The following is an 18,870-nucleotide window of genomic DNA, read 5'->3' as shown; positions in this document are numbered from 1 at the left end:
GAAAAAAAAAAACAGCAGATGCTCACAGAGTCAGAGAGAGGAAAGGATTTCCAGAGAGATTTAAAACATTATGAGGATAAAATACATGTCTGAGCAAAGTGAGCCACCCCGACATCCTGTTACATAATCTGTAATCCTGCTGGAAATATGGATGTGAATAGTGACTGGACTGCAGTTCTCCCTACAGCCACGGCGAGACTCACTGACTGAGCAGAGCGCTCCGACGCAGACTGACTGGAGAGACAAAACACTGACCTTCACATTCATGGTCTTGTGATTCTTTTTTGTTTTCTTTAGGAACTGCTTGAGGCTGCCTGATGACATGTATTCTGTGATGAATATAACCTGTGGGTCAGGAGAAATAATTAACTCTCGATTGTGCAGAAACAATTAAAAAGGGACAAGGACTGAAGGTGAAAGACTCACCCGAGCCTGGCTCTCCTTCATGTCCAGCCAGTATTTGTGGAACTTGACAATGTTGGGGTGTTCGACCTGCATCAGGTTCTCGAACATCTCCTTGATTTTCTCCTGGATGGCAAACACCAGAGGTGATTCAGAGTTTCACATCACATTATGAACTGAAATTGGTCTCTTTATCCATCAAACCTAGCAATAAGGAGTGGTTGATTCAAAATTAGCCATATTTTACATTGTGTTTTTGAGTGTAAATAAAAATATAACCATTGATTTCAGACCTTTATCTGAAACGGTTCACATTTTTTTCCCATATTTTGTGGAAATTCAACTTGTACATATTAAAGGGGCTTGAATACCTCCTGTGCTTTGAAGACCTTCTTGTCAGAGAAGAGCACTTCGTTCCAGACCACTTCGACGCCCTCCTCTGTGTCCATGGCCAGGGAGGCGCTCTCCACGCCCGGGACATTACCTTGGCTGACCTGTAATTACACACAGGACGATATAATGAAGCAAATAAAGGATTTAATACAATGCAAATAATACACACAGTGCCTTTTCATTTAGCAGATGCTTTTCCACTTGAGAGAGAAGAAGCATATGATTCATAACATGCATTTTAGAAGGCATTCCTATTTCTTATTCCCATTAATTTATCAGTTTCCACTTGACTTGTCCCAGTTTTGATCTGCAATAACAGTGAAAATAAAGGCTAACACTGCAGGACAACAACACTCACGAGGAAGGTATATGATAAAAGAAGTACTATCTAGGTTTTATTCTTCTTATTTTTTAAAAAAAGTGATGAAAATCAATAGTACAGGCATAAGTGAGTTAGCCAATGTCATCCCCAATGCAATACCACTTTCTGCCACAAGATGGTGTAGTGAGTTACTCGATGAAGCAGGTATCGACACTTGCAGATGTAACTGTAAATGAGACGAGGGGCAGAGCTCTGAGCATACACTAAAAAAATAAGAAAAAACAGACAAAACTGACGTCACATCTGACTGCATCTTCAAATCCTGCAGCAAGAGTCAGAGAGCAAAGAAAGTAGGACGGCTTCTGATGTCTGTAGCTGCAGCTGTCGCAGTAACGCTGGAATCACTGGCTTCATCCAATATGAAAACACAAACAGAAATGACTGAAGATGTGCCTGTGTCCATAAAAGACATGCAGCTGTTTGTTATGTCGAGCTCTTTGTTATTACAACACAGCAGCAGATATGATCAGTCTCTCTGCTGAAATACTGCATGACAATAAGGCGTATCTGAAATGATTAGACGCCCCCTGCTGTGACTATCATACCCGCTCAAAGCCCCATGACAGCCATGCTGGTTCAAGAGAGAGGGGGGAAAAAATGCAATGATCACTAATTCTCTGAGATCTCAATAAGATGGAAAAAAAATCCCCGCGACATCCATTCAGAGAATTATGAGCTGGCAGCTCCACTGATACAACATTTAATCTGGATGTCTGCGCTTGAAAAGACGGTATTGTCTATAAGGAATAATGCTTCACTCAAGCATTATCAGATTCGTTTTTCCGTCCATTAACGCACGAGAGCACTCGAGTGCAGACAGACATGAGATCATTCGCCGCGCCGGGGTTACGTGAAACGCCGCCAGCCCGCCGCAACGCGCTGACGAACAGCAAAGAGCAGCGAGAGGATGGGCACCAGCTGGTGTGAGAAAATAAGGGATGGATTAGCCGGAGACAGAGAGGCAGAAGTGAGGGAACGGTGGGTGAGGGATTTGGAGAGAGGAGGCACATGCCACAAGATGGAGGAGGAATTTACCAAGCTCTGAGATCTCTGGAAGGAGGAAGCGGCAGCGCGGAGAAGCAGCGCTCGAGTTTATAATCTGGCAGACGCAGACAGCCAGAGGGCTCCATCAGTGTATGGAGCAGCAACCGAGCTGAAAGGCTGCTCATCACAGGATATTGCTGCCTCAGCTGGGACCTGATGTGATCTCCCGCTGCGTTTATGAAGCAGCGTTTCTGATCCTGGACCAGGGTCAGAGCACTTTCCTCTCAGCACAAACACGACTCAGGAAAGGCTCATAATTCCTACTAATCCTGCATGTTGCCAAAGGGGAAACTAAGAGAATCAGTGTCAAATGAATAGGCTTCATAGGATTATCTCTTTCTTTTGGAATTCTTTTTGTAAAGAAGTAAATCCTAAAACCTTTTACCTTTCAGGATCTCAATAAAGTCAACTTTCTTCTGATTGGCTGATATTGCTGCGAATGACTGATGTAAACGCAAGATTAGTTCAATTATAATCATTCATTTTTAACTCAGAGTACATTGATCTTTACTTTTATTTCCTGGCCTCAAAAACAGCATGCAGAGATTTTTTGTGTCAAACAAACAGAGTTCTGGTCTCTAACAATAGGAAAATCAATGAGTGTATGGATCGAATCCACAAGAACCCATCTGGTGGTGAGTTCTGCTTGATGCCTTCAGGACAGTCCTGCTTTATCTGGAGCAGGATTTCTACTCTTTATTGTTGCAGATGAGGGCTCTCTGTGGATTGGAGCGAATGTTTTGGATCTTTATTGTGCCGCAGGGTGATTTTGTAGTGAATCTCCCGAGCTGGGAACTCAGGCATTTACCGGTTGAGAAATACAGACTTCTGAGTTAAGGCCGCCCACATGACAAGAAATGCGAGTGACCTACGATGCTCTCGTAGCCTCAGAAACCGATACAGAGATGGAAAATGCTTGCAAAGTCAGTGTGCAGTCAAGGTCAATATTGTTAATTGTCTGGACTCCTTTTCTTTTTTATCACTACAGGAAACTAAGTCATCCAGGCTAATGAAATCTGGCTATTTAACCTTTAACTGAAATAGTATTTTCATGTATCAATGTCACAGATTAGCACAGGTGCATCATATTAAAGGTTCTCTTTAAGTCAAATTCACTTGTTCCTGATTGGACGAACCTCATTTCATCTTCTATCGCCTCTGAAACGTCAGCTCGGCGTCTCCGGAGCGAAGCCTAATGAAGGGGTGCCTCCAACCAGCTACTACTTAGGCGTCTCTCTCCACCTAAATGACTGCTTATTACTGCTAAATGCGACGCGCTGGTGTATTGTGCAGAGCTCCGAGCAGTCGAAGCGTCTATCTGCATCCGGCCGGAACGGGAGGAGGTCTTAACAGAGCCAGACGAGCAGACTACAAACAGCAATCAGCCATGAATATTCACAGTTCATGTTTCGGCTTTGCAGATATTTTTGTGCCATGAATCAAAGGGAAGAGTGAGACTGCACCATTTACTGGTTTATTCGCCGCTTCGGTGCTGCTGTGCTCCCTGCAGGATTGGTTTCTGCCACAAGGCGGACATCAGTGGAGACATGACATATAATCTAGTGAAGCTCCCACTGATAATCTGATTACTGGCATTACAAAGTGCTCCGACTTGCTGACAGCAAAGGGAATTCCTCCACTTCAGTCTCTGTCAGGAAGCAATCAAGCCTCGTTTCCCCGCGGCGTCGGACGCTCGCTCGCTTGTTTATTTTTTCTGTGTGCAGTGAAACAGTCCCCTGTCCCGGCGCTCAGGTCCCGGGGGGCTCAGCGGGGTCTGCTGCTTGGTCATGGTGGCGTGAGACTCGTAAACAGCGTCCTAGGTGCTGCGCTCTGATTGGCTGTGGGATGGGAGGTGGGCTCCATGTGCGGGGGGGGGGGGGGGGATTTAAGGATCATGTCAAAACAACATGGACTTGTATTCTGACGTTTGTTAAATCTGCATCCGAGCCGGGGAGAAGTGGATCACAGATCCCTCGTTCCACCACTTCACTGTTTATTCCTGGAATGCACTCTTGACATTAAGATGTCTGCAGTCACACTGGATTTTTACATCCAGTACCGCTGTGAAGAAACTGGGAGCTATTTTTGAATCAAGAGCATGTTGGATCAAAGCGATGGTGGGAAACCCACGAGTTACTTTTAGATTAAACTACTATAATTCCCTATTATCAGACTGTTGATTCAAAATGTTTTTCCATTTCGTAAATCTTACCGTTAGGACTGATTTAGGCCATTTTCTAGTGAAGCTGTTTTAGGTTTAGACTGCTGGGAGACTGATCTTCTCCTCTCCCGTGTGCACCATGCAGTCATATTTCACCTCTACATGTCACCGACGTTCTGTCTCTCTCTTTTGGTCTGTGCTGTCTTTATCTCTCTCTATCTTGTACCATTTCTCTCTGTACCATCCTGCAAGTCGTCTGAAAGTAGAACTCTGAGCCTCCTGCCTCTATCAAATCTGTGGTGAGTGGATTAGGCTTGCCTTCTTAAGGGAATCTGTTTGTTTACTTTTTCTGTTATTCTTCCCTCTAACTCCACCTCCGAGTCTGGTTCTGCAGGCTTCTTCCTGTGAAAAGGGAGGTTTTCCTTGCTCCTGTCACCTGTGTTTGCTCATTAGGAATAGTTTTTCACTGTAGAAGTGCCATGAGATGACCATGTCGTTAGTCAGATAAAAATATAAATCTGGAAGAACAGACCATCTGAAACACCGTTTATTGTCCATTTCAAATAAAATAATGCATCTTGTTTTGATTGCATTTCAGATCATCATCGAATCTTTTTAAATGTATCGTATCATACAGCTCAGCCGTGAACTCGGCGATTCATTTGTGCAGTATAACCTCATAAATTGCACACAACGCTAATTAAATCTCAATTCCTTTTTTTAAATACTAGAGAGACCATGTTTTCTTTTTTAGAAAACCTAAACTGATCAAAATTCATGACAGCTAAAACCATAAAAATTCTATTTCAAATATTGACAGTAAAAATGAACCTTGAAACTTAACCTTGAAACATTCGTATTGTTGGAATTTTGCAAAACGTCTTAAACCTTTTTAAAATTTTGGGCCCGTGAGATTTTCCAGTGGAAACGAGCTGTGTTGCGGTGGCGGTTTTCAGTCAGCAGACAGTGTGAAGACGCCGCCACTGTGTCACTCAGCATATTTTCCTTCTGTGCTTAAAATAGAAAATGGAAATCAGACTGGAAATAGCAATCTGACATATTTGGATAAGCAAATCTTCAAACTGTTCTTGTTGTATACACTCTGAAATGAAAGTAGCACACTGAAGCAAATCCTGTCTGGGTTTTTTTTTTTTTTCATAAATGTTTTTGAGGAAGAAGGAGATTGATTCAACAATCTGGTAAATTTATAAAAAACTGAACTGAATTTAACACAAAAATATGAGGCCTGATCTGACAACATCGTTTTGAAATAAAAATATTCACTACCGGGATTTTATGTAATTTTACTGACACTTCAGTACATTTTAAATTTTGAGTATATATATTTTTCAACAGGAGCACTTTCATGTGTAACTGAGTGCAATTTAAGCAGAGTAGCTGTACAAACTGTCAGTACGTCTCCCACAAAATTCGTTCACGAGGAAAACGGACATTTCGAACACCAATATAGAATTTATGGAAATTGCAATAATGAAAAACACTGTAAAACTAAATGGGACACCGCTTCAGCAGCTTTGAAAAAGTTCCCACTGAACTGCGTTTGGGAAATCTCGCTGTTTATTTTCCCACCCGACACTGACATGACATCCCGGCCCTTACTTGCTGTGCACACCTGGTTTTGCTCACCGCATAACCCATAATAAATCCGAGTAGAAGGGAACTGCAAAAAAAAGAGTTATAAAACACTGAACCAAATGTCTTGGCGCTCGTTTCACGAGAGTGGGATGCTTCAATCTGGTGGCAGAGGTCCAGAGAGGTGAGGAGAGGAAAAGGTGGAGCGTGAGTCAGCGAGTAGGAGAACGGACAGAGAGCGGACTGGCAGAGGCCTGACGGCCTTTTTGCCGTGATTCTCCCCACAGAGGCGTCTCATGTGAAAGAGCGTCTTTGTCCGGCGCTGTGTGGGTTCGATCCTCGCGGCAGCGCCGAGCGCCGTCTCCTCCACAGCAGCATCCCACTTCTTCCTACACCTCATACCTCGACGATGAGCTCTCGCTCTGCACCACATCAATATTTAATACCCCGATCGGGATCAGCAGGGGGGGGGGGGGGGGGTTTACCGTAATATGCATCAGCGTGTGCCAGACACTGTGTACTGTATGCAAATGAACTCCCGTTTCATTTCCAGGCACTTCGAGCCTTTCTTGCTCGGGGGTTTCACTCCGAAGCAGCGGGATCAAAGCGTCTGACTGAAATGTGGCGAGAGAAGCAGCGAGCAGAGAGAAGACCGGGAAAAGCCACACCCTGCTCAGTGGCAGCATGGCGGTGGATGGTGAAAAATCCCCCAAACACGTGATTGAACATCGCTGTGTTACTGAAACGTACGCTCAATTATGCGTCTGAATACAGGCTATCTGTCAACTAATAGTTAAAGGATTTGACAGCAGGTGCATATTCCACAGGTGTGTTGTAAAAAAAGAGGGAGGTTAATTACAAGTGACAGAAAAAATGCCGTGCAATGTATTATTTGGCTGGAATCTTCACGTTCTTTTCCAAAATAAACCATTCATTTACTAAAGACCTGCAGAGACAGATTTCTGATTTAAAACTCACTCTTATTTATTTCAAATTAAGTTGTTTTACATACTGTAAATCATTTTATTTGGAATTTCTGGGTGTTATTAAATAAAACTGAATGAAAGGCACTGCTGTCAGTATGTACTTTGATTTTTAAATAATTCATAGGCCTCACAAGAAACAATCAAAGATTCAGCGTTACCCAGACACGAAAGTTTCTATGTTTAACGTCAATATATGCTCTAAAAATAAAGACGAATGTGCTTCACTTCAGGGTCTCGGAGCACTCTGCACCAGTCGCACACAGACATGAACGGCGTCAGATGCCAGGCGAGGAGTTGGTGGGAGTAACTCAGGGTTCAGAGTGGGAATCAAACCACTGACAGCGAGGCTGGAAGATTTTTAAAGTGGAAATAACATGAATTCTTTAAACGGCATGAATTATCCTTTAATAAAAAGGTTTTAAAAACTGAAATTATCGTGCAAAAAAAAAAAAACATTTTTTGGACTCCCTTAAATTAAACTATAAATTAAAGGTGCTGTAGGCAGGATTTGCTAGTCAATGCTAATTTTTATGTGTTTTCTTTGGATTAAATGTTAGAGTATCCATTGATAATCCTTTAGGAGTGTAGCATAACAGCACTACCACGAGGGCGCAGCGTTTCCATCTGTCTCTGTTATGAGCTGAAAAGGAATCTCGACCGCTCCCGGTATGTTTGACCAATCAGAAGAGCCCCTGAGGCTCTAACAGTGATTGGTCGAGGGGCGTTCGTCGCACGTTCTTGTGGGAGGGGCTTAACTTGCGTAAGGGCGTGATGTCAGAGAAAACAGGACAGGATTGGCTGTGCTGGGTTTCAAATCACCATCTTAGATGGGTCAAATCGCCATCTTGCTTAGGTAACCCTAAGCAAGATGGCGGAGATGCCGAATCCTGCCTACAGCACCTTTAACTATAAAATAGCCCAAACAACACCATTTTCACAGGACTGTACTTCAACAGGTGAGGGCAACAGCTTTATGAACTCACATATGAGAATATTGGCATTTATTCCAATGGTAGAAATTCGATCAATTAATCTCTGTTGTTTTAGTAATGGATGTATGATCCATTGCAAGGATCTTTCATTATGGCCTAAATACAGAAGTACGGTTAAATTCTCTGCATTTTACTCATCGCTAAGGAGCCGTTTTGGCCAATGAGTGGAGTCCAGAGAGCGTTTTGTGGTTCAGGATTTTACTTATGGACACATCCTAATGACCGGAGGAGTGACCCCTGACCCCCCGGAGGTCACACACCAACCTCTACACCACATTCTGTCTTTTTTTTCCCTTTTTTAATCCTCTGATTAAATGTATCCTGACAGCACTTTCTAGTCTGTTTGGATAAATGTTTCATCTCTTAGGTGATGACTAAAAAGAGATGCTGAAGGCAAATGCAGAGATAAAAAAGCCCGAGCTGCATCAGCCTCATCCAGGCACTCCCCCCCCCCCCCCCCCCCCCCCCCCCCCCCCCCCCCCCCCCCCGTCCCGTCGCTGACCGTCTGCTGACCTTCGTGGTGCCTGATGCACATCTCTCTCTCTCTCTCTCGTCACGTGCAGCACCCAATCAGGTCAGCATCTGAGGCGGTCCGCTCAACAAGACGCCACAACTTCAGCCGATTCCAATTTGTATGACGGATTATATGACACCAATGTGAGGAAACGGGGTTAACCTATATGGAGCCTGCATCAGATTAATGTCCTTCACATCCTGCATTATCTTAATGAAACCACCGCCGCGTTCTCGACTTCAACGCGTATCGAAGGTTCGACCTCTTTTCCAACAGCAGACAAGGTCGCAGAGCCTCACAAGGTGATTTCTGACAGATGGGCTCGCGTCTCTTCTCACTTTTTCATTTTCCCACGAGGCGGCCGAAGCGCCCCGACGGGGAGGAACTCTGAGGAGAGCGAGGCGGGTCACCGGAGCGCGTGAACGCGACAGAGAGAGAGCCGCTGCAAAACAAACAGCGACAGAGTCAAAACACGCTGGGGAGGCGGAGAAAACTAAAGGGGAATTTTATGTCCTCCTCAAGCCGCCTTCCGCTGGAACGTGTGGAGCATGGGAAGCGCCGCGCCGCCTCATTATGTAAGACTCTGACCTGCGATAACTCAGGAAGTGAGGCTTTGATCCCACGTTCACCTGCAGGCGTCAGCCCGCTCTGTTTAGAATGGAAACGTGTCTGCTGCTCGTCTCGCTGCAAACCGCCGTTCTCACACCAATATACACCTTCAAAAATACCCCGAGTTTCCGGAGGGACTCATAAAAATGTCCTGCTGATTCATTCTGACAATCTGAAGGTGAAGACAGAACACAGATATGTAGCACCAGCTCTGAATGTTGGTGAAATGATTAAAATATTACCAAAAAAAATCAAAGGAGTTTTCATGTCAAACCCAGCAATTGAGTTATCCATTATCTGTTAAATCATACTAAGTTATGCAACACTGCAAAAACTCCTCTGGGAAGTTATCCATAAAACAAGGGAACAGAGAGACTTCTGTTCGTTTCCTCCAGTAAAAACTGCTTCAATCGACTTGATGAGGCGGAAAGAATAAAAAAAAAAACTAATCAACAATTAAATGAAAAAATGGGAAACATAAAAACACAAAATGGATGGAAGAATACATGATGACATATAATAATGCTGCCAAATCTAAACAGAGTCTCCTCAACTCTCCTGCTTCTCTCCAGTCAGTGAGCTGAAAACTCCCCACCCCTCTCTGAAACACGCCCGTGCGTTCAGACCAATCGAACATTCCTGTGTTCAAGTCGGAAGACAAAAAGGCACAAGGTCAGGGGCCGCTTTATCTGCATACCTGCTGTGATGTGTTGACTCAGCTCGACCTCTTTTCAAGATAAAATCCCCCCCGACTGACATTCACGGCGTTCAGACAGACCGTTTCTACAAAGCTGTGTTGGCAAAACGCATTTCTAACAGCTGATGGAACACATGTCTCTCTATCATCTGATCCAGTTTGAAGAACATGAGAAGCAGGTGCGACCTGATAATCATGCGAGCCAGTCCCTGGACTCAGAGGCCGACAGATGGGAGGAGGACGCCACGGGGGGAGCGACACCCCGCTTCAACACACCTCAGACAGCATGCTCTCGCCTCTCCTCTGCAGCCAGAGGTTAAAGCTGCATAATAAGCCAGATAATTCCCCGTTATCACCCCGATGTTCGCCGTCACACAAGTTATCACGGCACTGGCGTCATTAATCTAATCTTTCATATCTCTGAAGGGAGAGGGCTGCAGGACGGTGGAAACAAAGACAGAGGGTCGGAGGAGGGAACAATCGGTCGATCCCTAACTGATCAACCGATTTGAAATAATCTTGATTTTGACAAAAGTTCAAGTTTATTGTTATTAATGCCATAAAAGTAATCAGTGACTGCTGCATAACCTCGAAAAGGATGTGTGGCTTGATATAAATGCTGCTGTGCTCCTTCTTAGGGAACAAACTGCAAATAATGTTTTCAACAGAACAGAAATTCAGACGTAGTGAAGGAAGGAATAACTTCACTGATTTAAAAACATTGCTTCTCCATTTGACATTCATTAATAATACAGAGGGCTCGTTTTGATTAAATGCTCACTGGTTTTTTTATTAAAATTCAATCTTACGCCTGAATGAAACATTAAATTACTTGGACATTATGACACCGGGAGTTGTTTCCTTCCTCCGTCTGAAGCAGTCCAAGGTTAACGACGACCTGTTGAGCGCGTCATTTTTAATCAAGGATAAATTCTGGTCCAGGTTTCTTAGTTTACTGCAGAGAAACAAGCTCTGAATTTCCCGCAGAATTCATATTTGTGCCTCCAGAGACTGTAAATTATTACACATTCTGAATCATTCTTTCATATTTCCTCTGAATATGTTTCAATATCGAATGAATCCAATGAATCAGCAGATCATCCTGACGTCTTTCTTTTTGTGATATTTAAATAAACAAAATGAACACGCCTGACCCTGGCATCTCTTTCTCTACAGACCGATGTCCTGATGTAACCCTGCAGCTCTAATTCTAATTCACCGAGTCATAACTGCTGGGAATCTGGGCGTCAGCGGCTCCTCGATTGTTTTCTCTCATCAACTGACCGATGCTGAATACAAACAACTCGGTCCCAAAGTGAGGAAATAGTCTGTGTCTCCACAAAAATAAATAAATCATTTGCACCTTCAAAGGGACTCTTATCTCTTGGCTAAATGGGCTTTAATGAAAGACACAACTAATATGGGCAAAATAGCTAAAACCATAAGGAATAGGAAAAATTTAAAAACGGAATTCAAACAACCCTAAAATAACTTCCATTTGTAAAAGAAAATAAAAATGCTTTAAAAAAAATGGAAGACGAAGAAAATAAAAAAACTACTTATAATAGATCCAAAATGGTTAAAACAGCTGAAATGTCAAAATTGTCTGAAAAGTGCAGGAGAGGAAAGATGAAACAGATCTCGTGGTCATTATAGGAGGACTCGTGAACTTTAACCCTCCTGGTGAGTTCCTCCTGCATGCTAAGCAGATCTTAAACCATTTCCATAAGCTTGTGGTGGAATCGCCGCTGCTGTAATAACAGCTTTTTGCAAAACCAGCATGGATTTAATGCCTGCAAGCACAAGTAGTTTCTGAATTCAAATGTATTGGAATTAGAAACTACATAAACAGGTAAATATTGACAGAATTTCATTCCACTACAGGAAGAACACATGATGTCCATAAATGTTGACATTTCTATTTAGGTAGAACTTGTTGTTTTTCCAAGAGGAAGTTCCCTGAGACGCAAAAGGTGAAAGAGGAAGTTAAAAATCACCGAAAACTGATGCTTCTCGTAAATGACCGACGCCAGGCTTCATGTTAGTGTGTGTGTTACTGTGCAGCACTTTCTTGCTCTCAGACACTCGATTCCACTGATCACAGTCTGAGAACGCGTTCGAGAGCGCTGGACTGCGGAGGACGTCAGGGCCGAGCTGCTGATTTACACCGGCATCACGCTCCATTACAGCCACTTTGTGTCAAACAGCCTCCGCCGCTGACGGAGGTCACAAAGTTCAGCTTCGACTGTGGCTGAAACTCTGCCTGGATGGCTTCTCGTTTTGGTGTGAAAACCAAAATGTAAGTTTCCTACTGGAGTAAGACAACACTTCACTGGTCTGATCACCTCCAGTTTCTCCCTGAACTAAAATGAGTTTGACACAGCTGGATTAAACCCAACAAATATGGATTTTGTTTTAATGCATGCCTGTTTTTCCTAATTTTTCTGGAAATTTTATGTTTATTTTTTGCAGCCGGTGGTTAATGAAAGCGCCTGTGCTGTAGTTTGTAAGTCACTTTGACCTAGAACTGTATTTCTGGTAAAACTTTACAGAGAAAAAAAAATATACTGAGGAAAAAATAAGTAGATATAAAGTTTGTATCATGTTGCCCAGCCCTACATAAAAATCTATAAAAGTTGAAATGTCAAGAATGAATTTTAAAGGCCTAAAACAGAGTCGAAAAGTCAATATTAAAGATTAAATGCTGAAGGCAAAGCCATAACTCACATTTGAGACTGCAGGATAATTGAAAAACATACAGCTCCAGCAGCATTAACATAACAGTTCATTTTCTATTCACGTTCCTGCTGTTATGTAGCACCAAGGTGAAACTTTTTACTGTTTAAAAAACAATGATGTAGTGTGAAATTCTTAAGAAATAAAGGCTAATTCACGCAGGCTTTGCCTGGACTTGTATCTGGCCGCCTTCCTGTTTCTGTAAAGACATCTGCCATTGACTGTGGTGGAGCCTGGTGGGGTCTGGAGTATAAAAGTTCTCCATAAAGCGGGTGGTTTCTGCCCACTGGATTACCCTCCTCATGCTCGTAAATATCCGCACGCCGCTCGCTCCGCTGCATCAGAGTTACGGCGCGCTAAACCGAGCTCCGCCGGCCGCGACCGGGACTCGTCTTCGCCTCCGGCAGAGGTTACTGCAGTGCAGCGAGGAGGCGAGGTGACTCGAGGTGAGAGCTCGAAAAGACCCGGCAGGCGCTGCCAGAAGACCCATTGAGTGTTTGCCACGGCGGCCAGCCGGCGGCGGCGACGGCGGCGTGCTCGCGCATGCTGAGACCGACATTAGACTGTAACACACCCTTTACTGCAGGCAGCAGCAACAAAACAACACTGTGGAGAAGGAGCACAGAGGAGTGTGAGAGTTTCTCCCTCACTGTTACTGTTGAGTTTATAGGCCTCAATTAGTGGAGTGGGCGACGCCGGGGTTATTAAACGGCTCCCATGTGGAGAAACGCCGAGGGAGAGTCGTGTTTATCATGTGGCTTTAATCTTCCGGGGAGATTAAGTAGAGAAAGTGACGGAGAACCCGAGCTGGCTCTGCGGCACGTGCTCAAACAAAAAGCGCGTTGGCAGACGCTGGCCGAGATAGTAAGCTGCTTTTTGTCTTCCTTCGTTACGCAACGTTTTGTGAGAGCGCCGCATGAGGAGGGGAGGCCCGGGGTCCGTTAATCCGAGTGTCATTCACCTGTCCACGGCTTCGCCAGGCCCCACAATGCACGTCGTCACCAGAGGGGCTTGAAATAAATGAAAAAAACTGAGCCGGCGTCCAGACTGACAGGAGCGACAGACCCAAACAATGCGAGGCGCTGCGTCGGCGCTCGGTGTCGGGTGTCACTGAGACGGCGAAACACGACGCAGGAAGTCCAGAGTGAGTAAGAGAGCCGCGAGTCCGCAGGGTTAGGAGGCACCACAACATCACACCGCGGTTTCCAGCAGTCTGACACAAGATTCCACAACTACGCGACTCTTCATCCCTCGTCGTACGAATCATTTCAACTCTCACATACGAGCTGCCGTCTGCCTCGACACGCCCGGTGTCCGAGCAGCAACCACTCCCATGGGAACGCTGCTCTGCTGCCTCACCTCTTTCACGGCATCGTTCTGAAAGTTTTAAAGATAAGCCGTGAGCTGATAAAGTTCATAGAAAGAGGATTTCTAACGGATTCTTCCACATAGCTGTGAACGGATCCTGAGGAGATCATTAAAACTAAGGAACAAATTGATTATCCTACAAATCACAGAGGCTTTTGCTGTCAGAATGAGAATGACGGCGTCAGCAGGGCGCCTGTGGCTCAGCTGGTGGAGCAGGTTCTTTCATTCATGAGGTTGGTAGTCCGACCCTCCATGTCAGTCAACATTATGTGCATGAATGCGAACATCACACCGTAATTCAATGCCTGAATATATTTTTTATTAGACTTTACGTCTCAATTGAACTAAATTATCTGACACATAAAATTTGAAAATGAAATCTGAAGTGCAACTGAGAATTCTTCAATCCAGAGTGGTTTGTGTCTTGTATGGTAACTGAAGCCCTGATCTTCGCTGAGCAAAACAGGATGTGGGCTTTTATTTGTTGCCTCCATATTTAATTCATCAGACATCTGCCCGATTGATGGCTGCCGGGACGCGACGCTCATTCATCACGGCGCCCTGCTTTCACTGCTCCCTCCGTATCTGCATAAACAACGCCGGGATGCTCAAATTCACAATGCAAACCAGATTTTATCTGTGAAACAAGGACATGGGCGGACCGCTGAGGGTGCGGACATCTGATTTCAGCACGTGAAGCAGAGGAGGAAATTACAGCGGTAAACACGGAAACTGATGAGATCTCAGACAACAGTGTTGGAATAAACCTCCACGCTGCTCAGAATTTGTCGCTTCTGCTCTGATTTGATTTGGAGATTTTATCCGAGGCTGAATGTGTGACATCTTATTCATTAAATCGTGGTGGAAAACTGGTTTGTATTATTATTTATTTTTTATCATCCAAGCTGCAACAGTGTGCAGCATGTTGGGAGAATGTTGGAATTACTCCAGTTTTCTCTCAGGAAATCTCTTTACTGATTGTGAAAAGTTAATAAATCAAATGTAAAACAGACAAAGACCGAGAAGTAAAACACACAAAATCCTCGGCTTTAAAGAGACGAATCCTGACAGTATTTCACGGCGCATTCACGAGTAACGGTGAGCTGGGAAAGGTCCCACGTCTGAACTCTGCTTCTCGCTGAGAAAGTGGGAGGCTTTGGAGAGTTTCCTGAAGCAGGTTTCTCTGTACTTGTTACTTGTACTTATCACAGTTGAAAGGATTGTTAGGTGTCAACGAAGAAAAAAAAAAAAAAAGATTAAAAGCTGTATGCCAAAAATCTGGTATGAAAATAAATGGTCCCTTCGTCGTCATTGGTTGATTCCTGTTTGTCTCTTTCCTAAGCCGTAAAACGGAAGTTGGGATCCGACCAACTGGTGCACGAGCGCAGCGTCAAATCCTTCCCCAGATTTCTCCTCCAGCAAAGCCTTTAATTACGCGTCCTTTGTTTCTGAGCTCGTCTGAGTGTGTCACCGTGTTTCTCCTTACGCGCATACTTGACACACGCATACGGATATCTGTATTTGGCTTCAAAGGTCACGATATGAGCTGCTGGCGCTGAAGCATGGAGGAGTGAACACACACAGTTTCTATATCAGCTGGCCGAATAAGTAAATAGAGCTTCCTTTGAAGCGGGAAGAGCGCGAGCTCACCGAACTTCATGGAGTATCCCTCCTTTATTGACTGTTCAAACACAGATAGCGGCGTTTATGGAGGCTCCCTGGGACCTATTCTCACCCGGGAGCAGGCCGCGATGTTTTCAGAGCCCATATTCACACACGTGTTTTCCGATCAAAGTGGTGTGTGATGCCGGCCGGGGCGGGCAGCTGCGAGGAGGTGGAGGATCCTGGCCTTTGCCTCACTGCAAGGGGAGGGCGAGGAAAAAAAAAAAAAAAAAAAAACCTGAGTGGCTGCACCTTTAATCTCCTCAACAGGTCTTTTCAGCCGTGAGATTTCTGGCGTTCAGTCAGCAGGAGCCTATAAGCATTTAAAGACGGATCCACGTCGCAGGGAATAAACTCAGTGTTATTATTACGAGTTTGTATGTGACCCACAGTCACGAGGCGATGTGTGCAGAGCTCTTCACGTCCGGAAAATTCCACTCTCGGATATTTATCCACACTCCATGAGCAAGAGGGATCACTGTAGATTCCATATACATTATTAATCCGTGATGCATTATACAGATGAACGACCCACATGCAGTTCGATAAACAATTAGTCCTCACTTTTAATGGCCGATAAGAAACAATCTGACACAGCCATTCAATCCTACGTTTCTGTTGGTGCACAACTCTGAGAGGCCATTTAATAATAGCTACAACAGAATTCCCAGTTTAGCTTCAGACGTTTGGATTTGGTGCAAAATTGACGGATGGAAAGTTCAAGCCTCAGAGGGAAAACGAAGCGGTTCACTAAACCTTTTTTTTCGCTGCAGAAGGCCTCGTCGCCGTGGCGGCCGCCTCTCCCGGTCTCTCTGCAGGACCCTCAGCGGGGGGTTGTTTGTGGAGAGTGATTGCAGTGTTTGTGGTGCAAAGGTCCGAGTTTATTTTGAGGCAGGTGTGTTTTGATTTCCAATGTTATTTAACCGTTTTAGCAGCAACTTCAAAATAGGAACAACCATTGAACACGATCATGACGTTTGACGTCTGGGAAGGAAATTAACAGCAGGTTACACGGCCGATGATGAAAGCTGGTAATAAAACCGCAGTGGGAAGACGGAGATGCCTCAGTGAACTTGACCTTTGTCTGAGGTGTGTTGAAACACTTTTCTAATCTGATGTAATAAAATCACACTGTGTGACATTATGTAAACCAGTCACAATGTGGAGCAGAAACTGACTGGAGCCATCAGAAGAATGTAAACACCTCACTCTTTAAACCGGTTCGATGTGGAATCAGAGTGAGATGAAGGTCGCAGATTATTTTAGATTACGGTAGTCGATTTCCTGTTTGTGTGCAAGGATATTACTACTTCTTACTATTTTTGAAACTGGATTTCTGCTTCGTGGATTCTTTTTCTGCACCAGGCGCTGCTTTGGTCTCCTGTTTGTAATTTATAAACAATGGGTTTACCCTCGAGGTGCTGACTGGAAAAATGTTCTGTGGAACTGAAAACCAAAAAACAAAAAACAAAAAACAAATTCAATCCATTCACAAAGTTCCAGGGTCGTGTGGAGCTGAAGTTAAATCCCGGACAGGTCGCCGTTTCATCACAGAGCAATCACACACGCTTACACTCCCATCAGTCAAGCCTCGAGGGAGAACATGCAAACTCCACAGAGAGCTCCGTGCTCCGAGTTGTGCTCTCTGTGTTTGCTCTGGGAGTGTTCCTTATTTCAGTAGGTAAATATTCCACTCGTCAGCGTAACGGCTGAAGTCTCCACGGCGTTTTCTTCTCCAGGCAGGAGGCAGAGTCAAGCTGAGTCGAGCAGCAGCTCCCGATAAACCGAGACGGCTGAATCATGGCGGCAAGACTCGGTCTAAATTATGCAAATCCAGACGGAGCCGTTTGGACCTCTGTTTCTCTCTGATAGACGCTCAAATCCTCTCCTCTCATAACCCACTGACGTTAAAAAAAAAAAAAAAAAGAAAAAGGGAGAAACTAAAGTTTATTCAAGGCAGTATTTCTGCAGACACACACTCGTGTTCAAGCTACCGTCCGAAGCAGTGACTCAGCGAAAGGCAAGAGTGTGCTGGAGGAGGTCGGAAGCGCTGGTAAGAGGCATGAATGCCGTGTGACGTGAACGGCGGCGACGGTTCTGTGAACGCCCCGCAGACACGTCCGCCATTCCTTGAAGATTCCAGCTCCCGTCCGGCGAGCGGAATATCGGAGCGGCTCCGTTTTCGCACAGCTGGAGTGGAAAACGCTGACGACCGGTGCTCTGTCGGGATCCGGTGACCCCTTCCCAGAGGCCTCGGCGGCTCACATTTCACTACCGGGTCACGGGGTCCCTCGACATTACCCGGCCCGGACGCGTCACGAGCCGCCACATCACGAGCGGCGCTAAAGAAGAAGTCGTTGGAACAGAGTCCGGAGCTTTGTTGGTTGCGTTGCCCGTTAGGCTCGACAATGCGTCTCTTGTTTGCTCTCAGACCCCGACTCAATGGGGGCATTTTTTTACTAAACGTGTTGACAGAACCTGACGGAGTTAATCTGTTCTTAACCCGAGAGAGGCTGTTGAAATACAGAAGATACATTTTACACCATTACAGGAAGAAGTTACAGGATACTTTGTGGCATTTCTTATCTGTACTTTACTTCAAACTGACCAGAAACAGCTGGTATAAACTTTTTACGGTTAGAATTTAAAAAAAGCCTGATATAACGGAACAGCGTATGCAGCCTAAGTGAATTTCGGTGTCCTTGATCACATTCCAGCGGTTTTCATCCTCGTCTTTTGACGTGAATGAGCTCCTTCTTGTTTCCCGCTGTAACCCTTTAACTGTTTAAATAAGCAGAATAACAAGATCTTTGCAGGAATGCATAACATAAGGCTCTTTGTGCGACCAGGGATCAAGCGGTGCCTTTTGTATTGCCTGTGGCCACAAACATTTGCACAGGAATGAAGAAGACAATAAGAGGAGGAATGCATCGAGCACGCGTTAGCAAAAGAGCAGAAACTGATAATATACGGGAGCGACAGGCCTGACGATAACCGTCCGTCTCTATCGGACAGCTCGGCTCTGCGCTGACGGGCGCGTAAACACAGACGACAACCGTCACCCCGGCGCTGCTCAAGCAGGCCTCCCTGGCTCTCCGACACCACCGAAACAAAGGCAGCAGCCATCGCATGTAAACAAAACCAAGTGGTAACACAAGTCCGATCTTAAACACCTCCACCGGCGGAGAGCCGCGCGCTCGCACTTTACGACGACGGACCGAAATAGCGTCAGTCTGGCCGACCGGGTCAAAGGCAGCCAAGTTGTAAATAACAAAATGTCATCGCATATAAATGAGTAAATTACCCTCGTGTCACTGAGTCAGTAGTAAAT

At 44.9% G+C, this 18,870-nt stretch overlaps 1 protein-coding gene across 1 annotated transcript in view; it reads right to left on the bottom strand.

The window, feature by feature from the left end:
* The window catches only part of nrbp2b (nuclear receptor binding protein 2b), a 32,082-nt gene that overhangs the window by 7,213 nt on the left and 5,999 nt on the right, over nt 1-18,870 (bottom strand). The window contains exons 3-5 of the mRNA XM_030099730.1: nt 774-896; nt 427-528; nt 256-345 (exon numbers count right to left, since the gene is read on the bottom strand). Of these exons, the coding sequence (XP_029955590.1) occupies nt 256-345; nt 427-528; nt 774-896 (315 nt within the window). The remainder of the gene's footprint in view (nt 1-255; nt 346-426; nt 529-773; nt 897-18,870) is intronic.

Source organism: Salarias fasciatus, chromosome 9, assembly GCF_902148845.1.
Source record: "Salarias fasciatus chromosome 9, fSalaFa1.1, whole genome shotgun sequence".
NCBI lineage: Eukaryota > Metazoa > Chordata > Actinopteri > Blenniiformes > Blenniidae > Salarias > Salarias fasciatus.
This window is presented reverse-complemented; position numbering and strand designations above follow the sequence as displayed.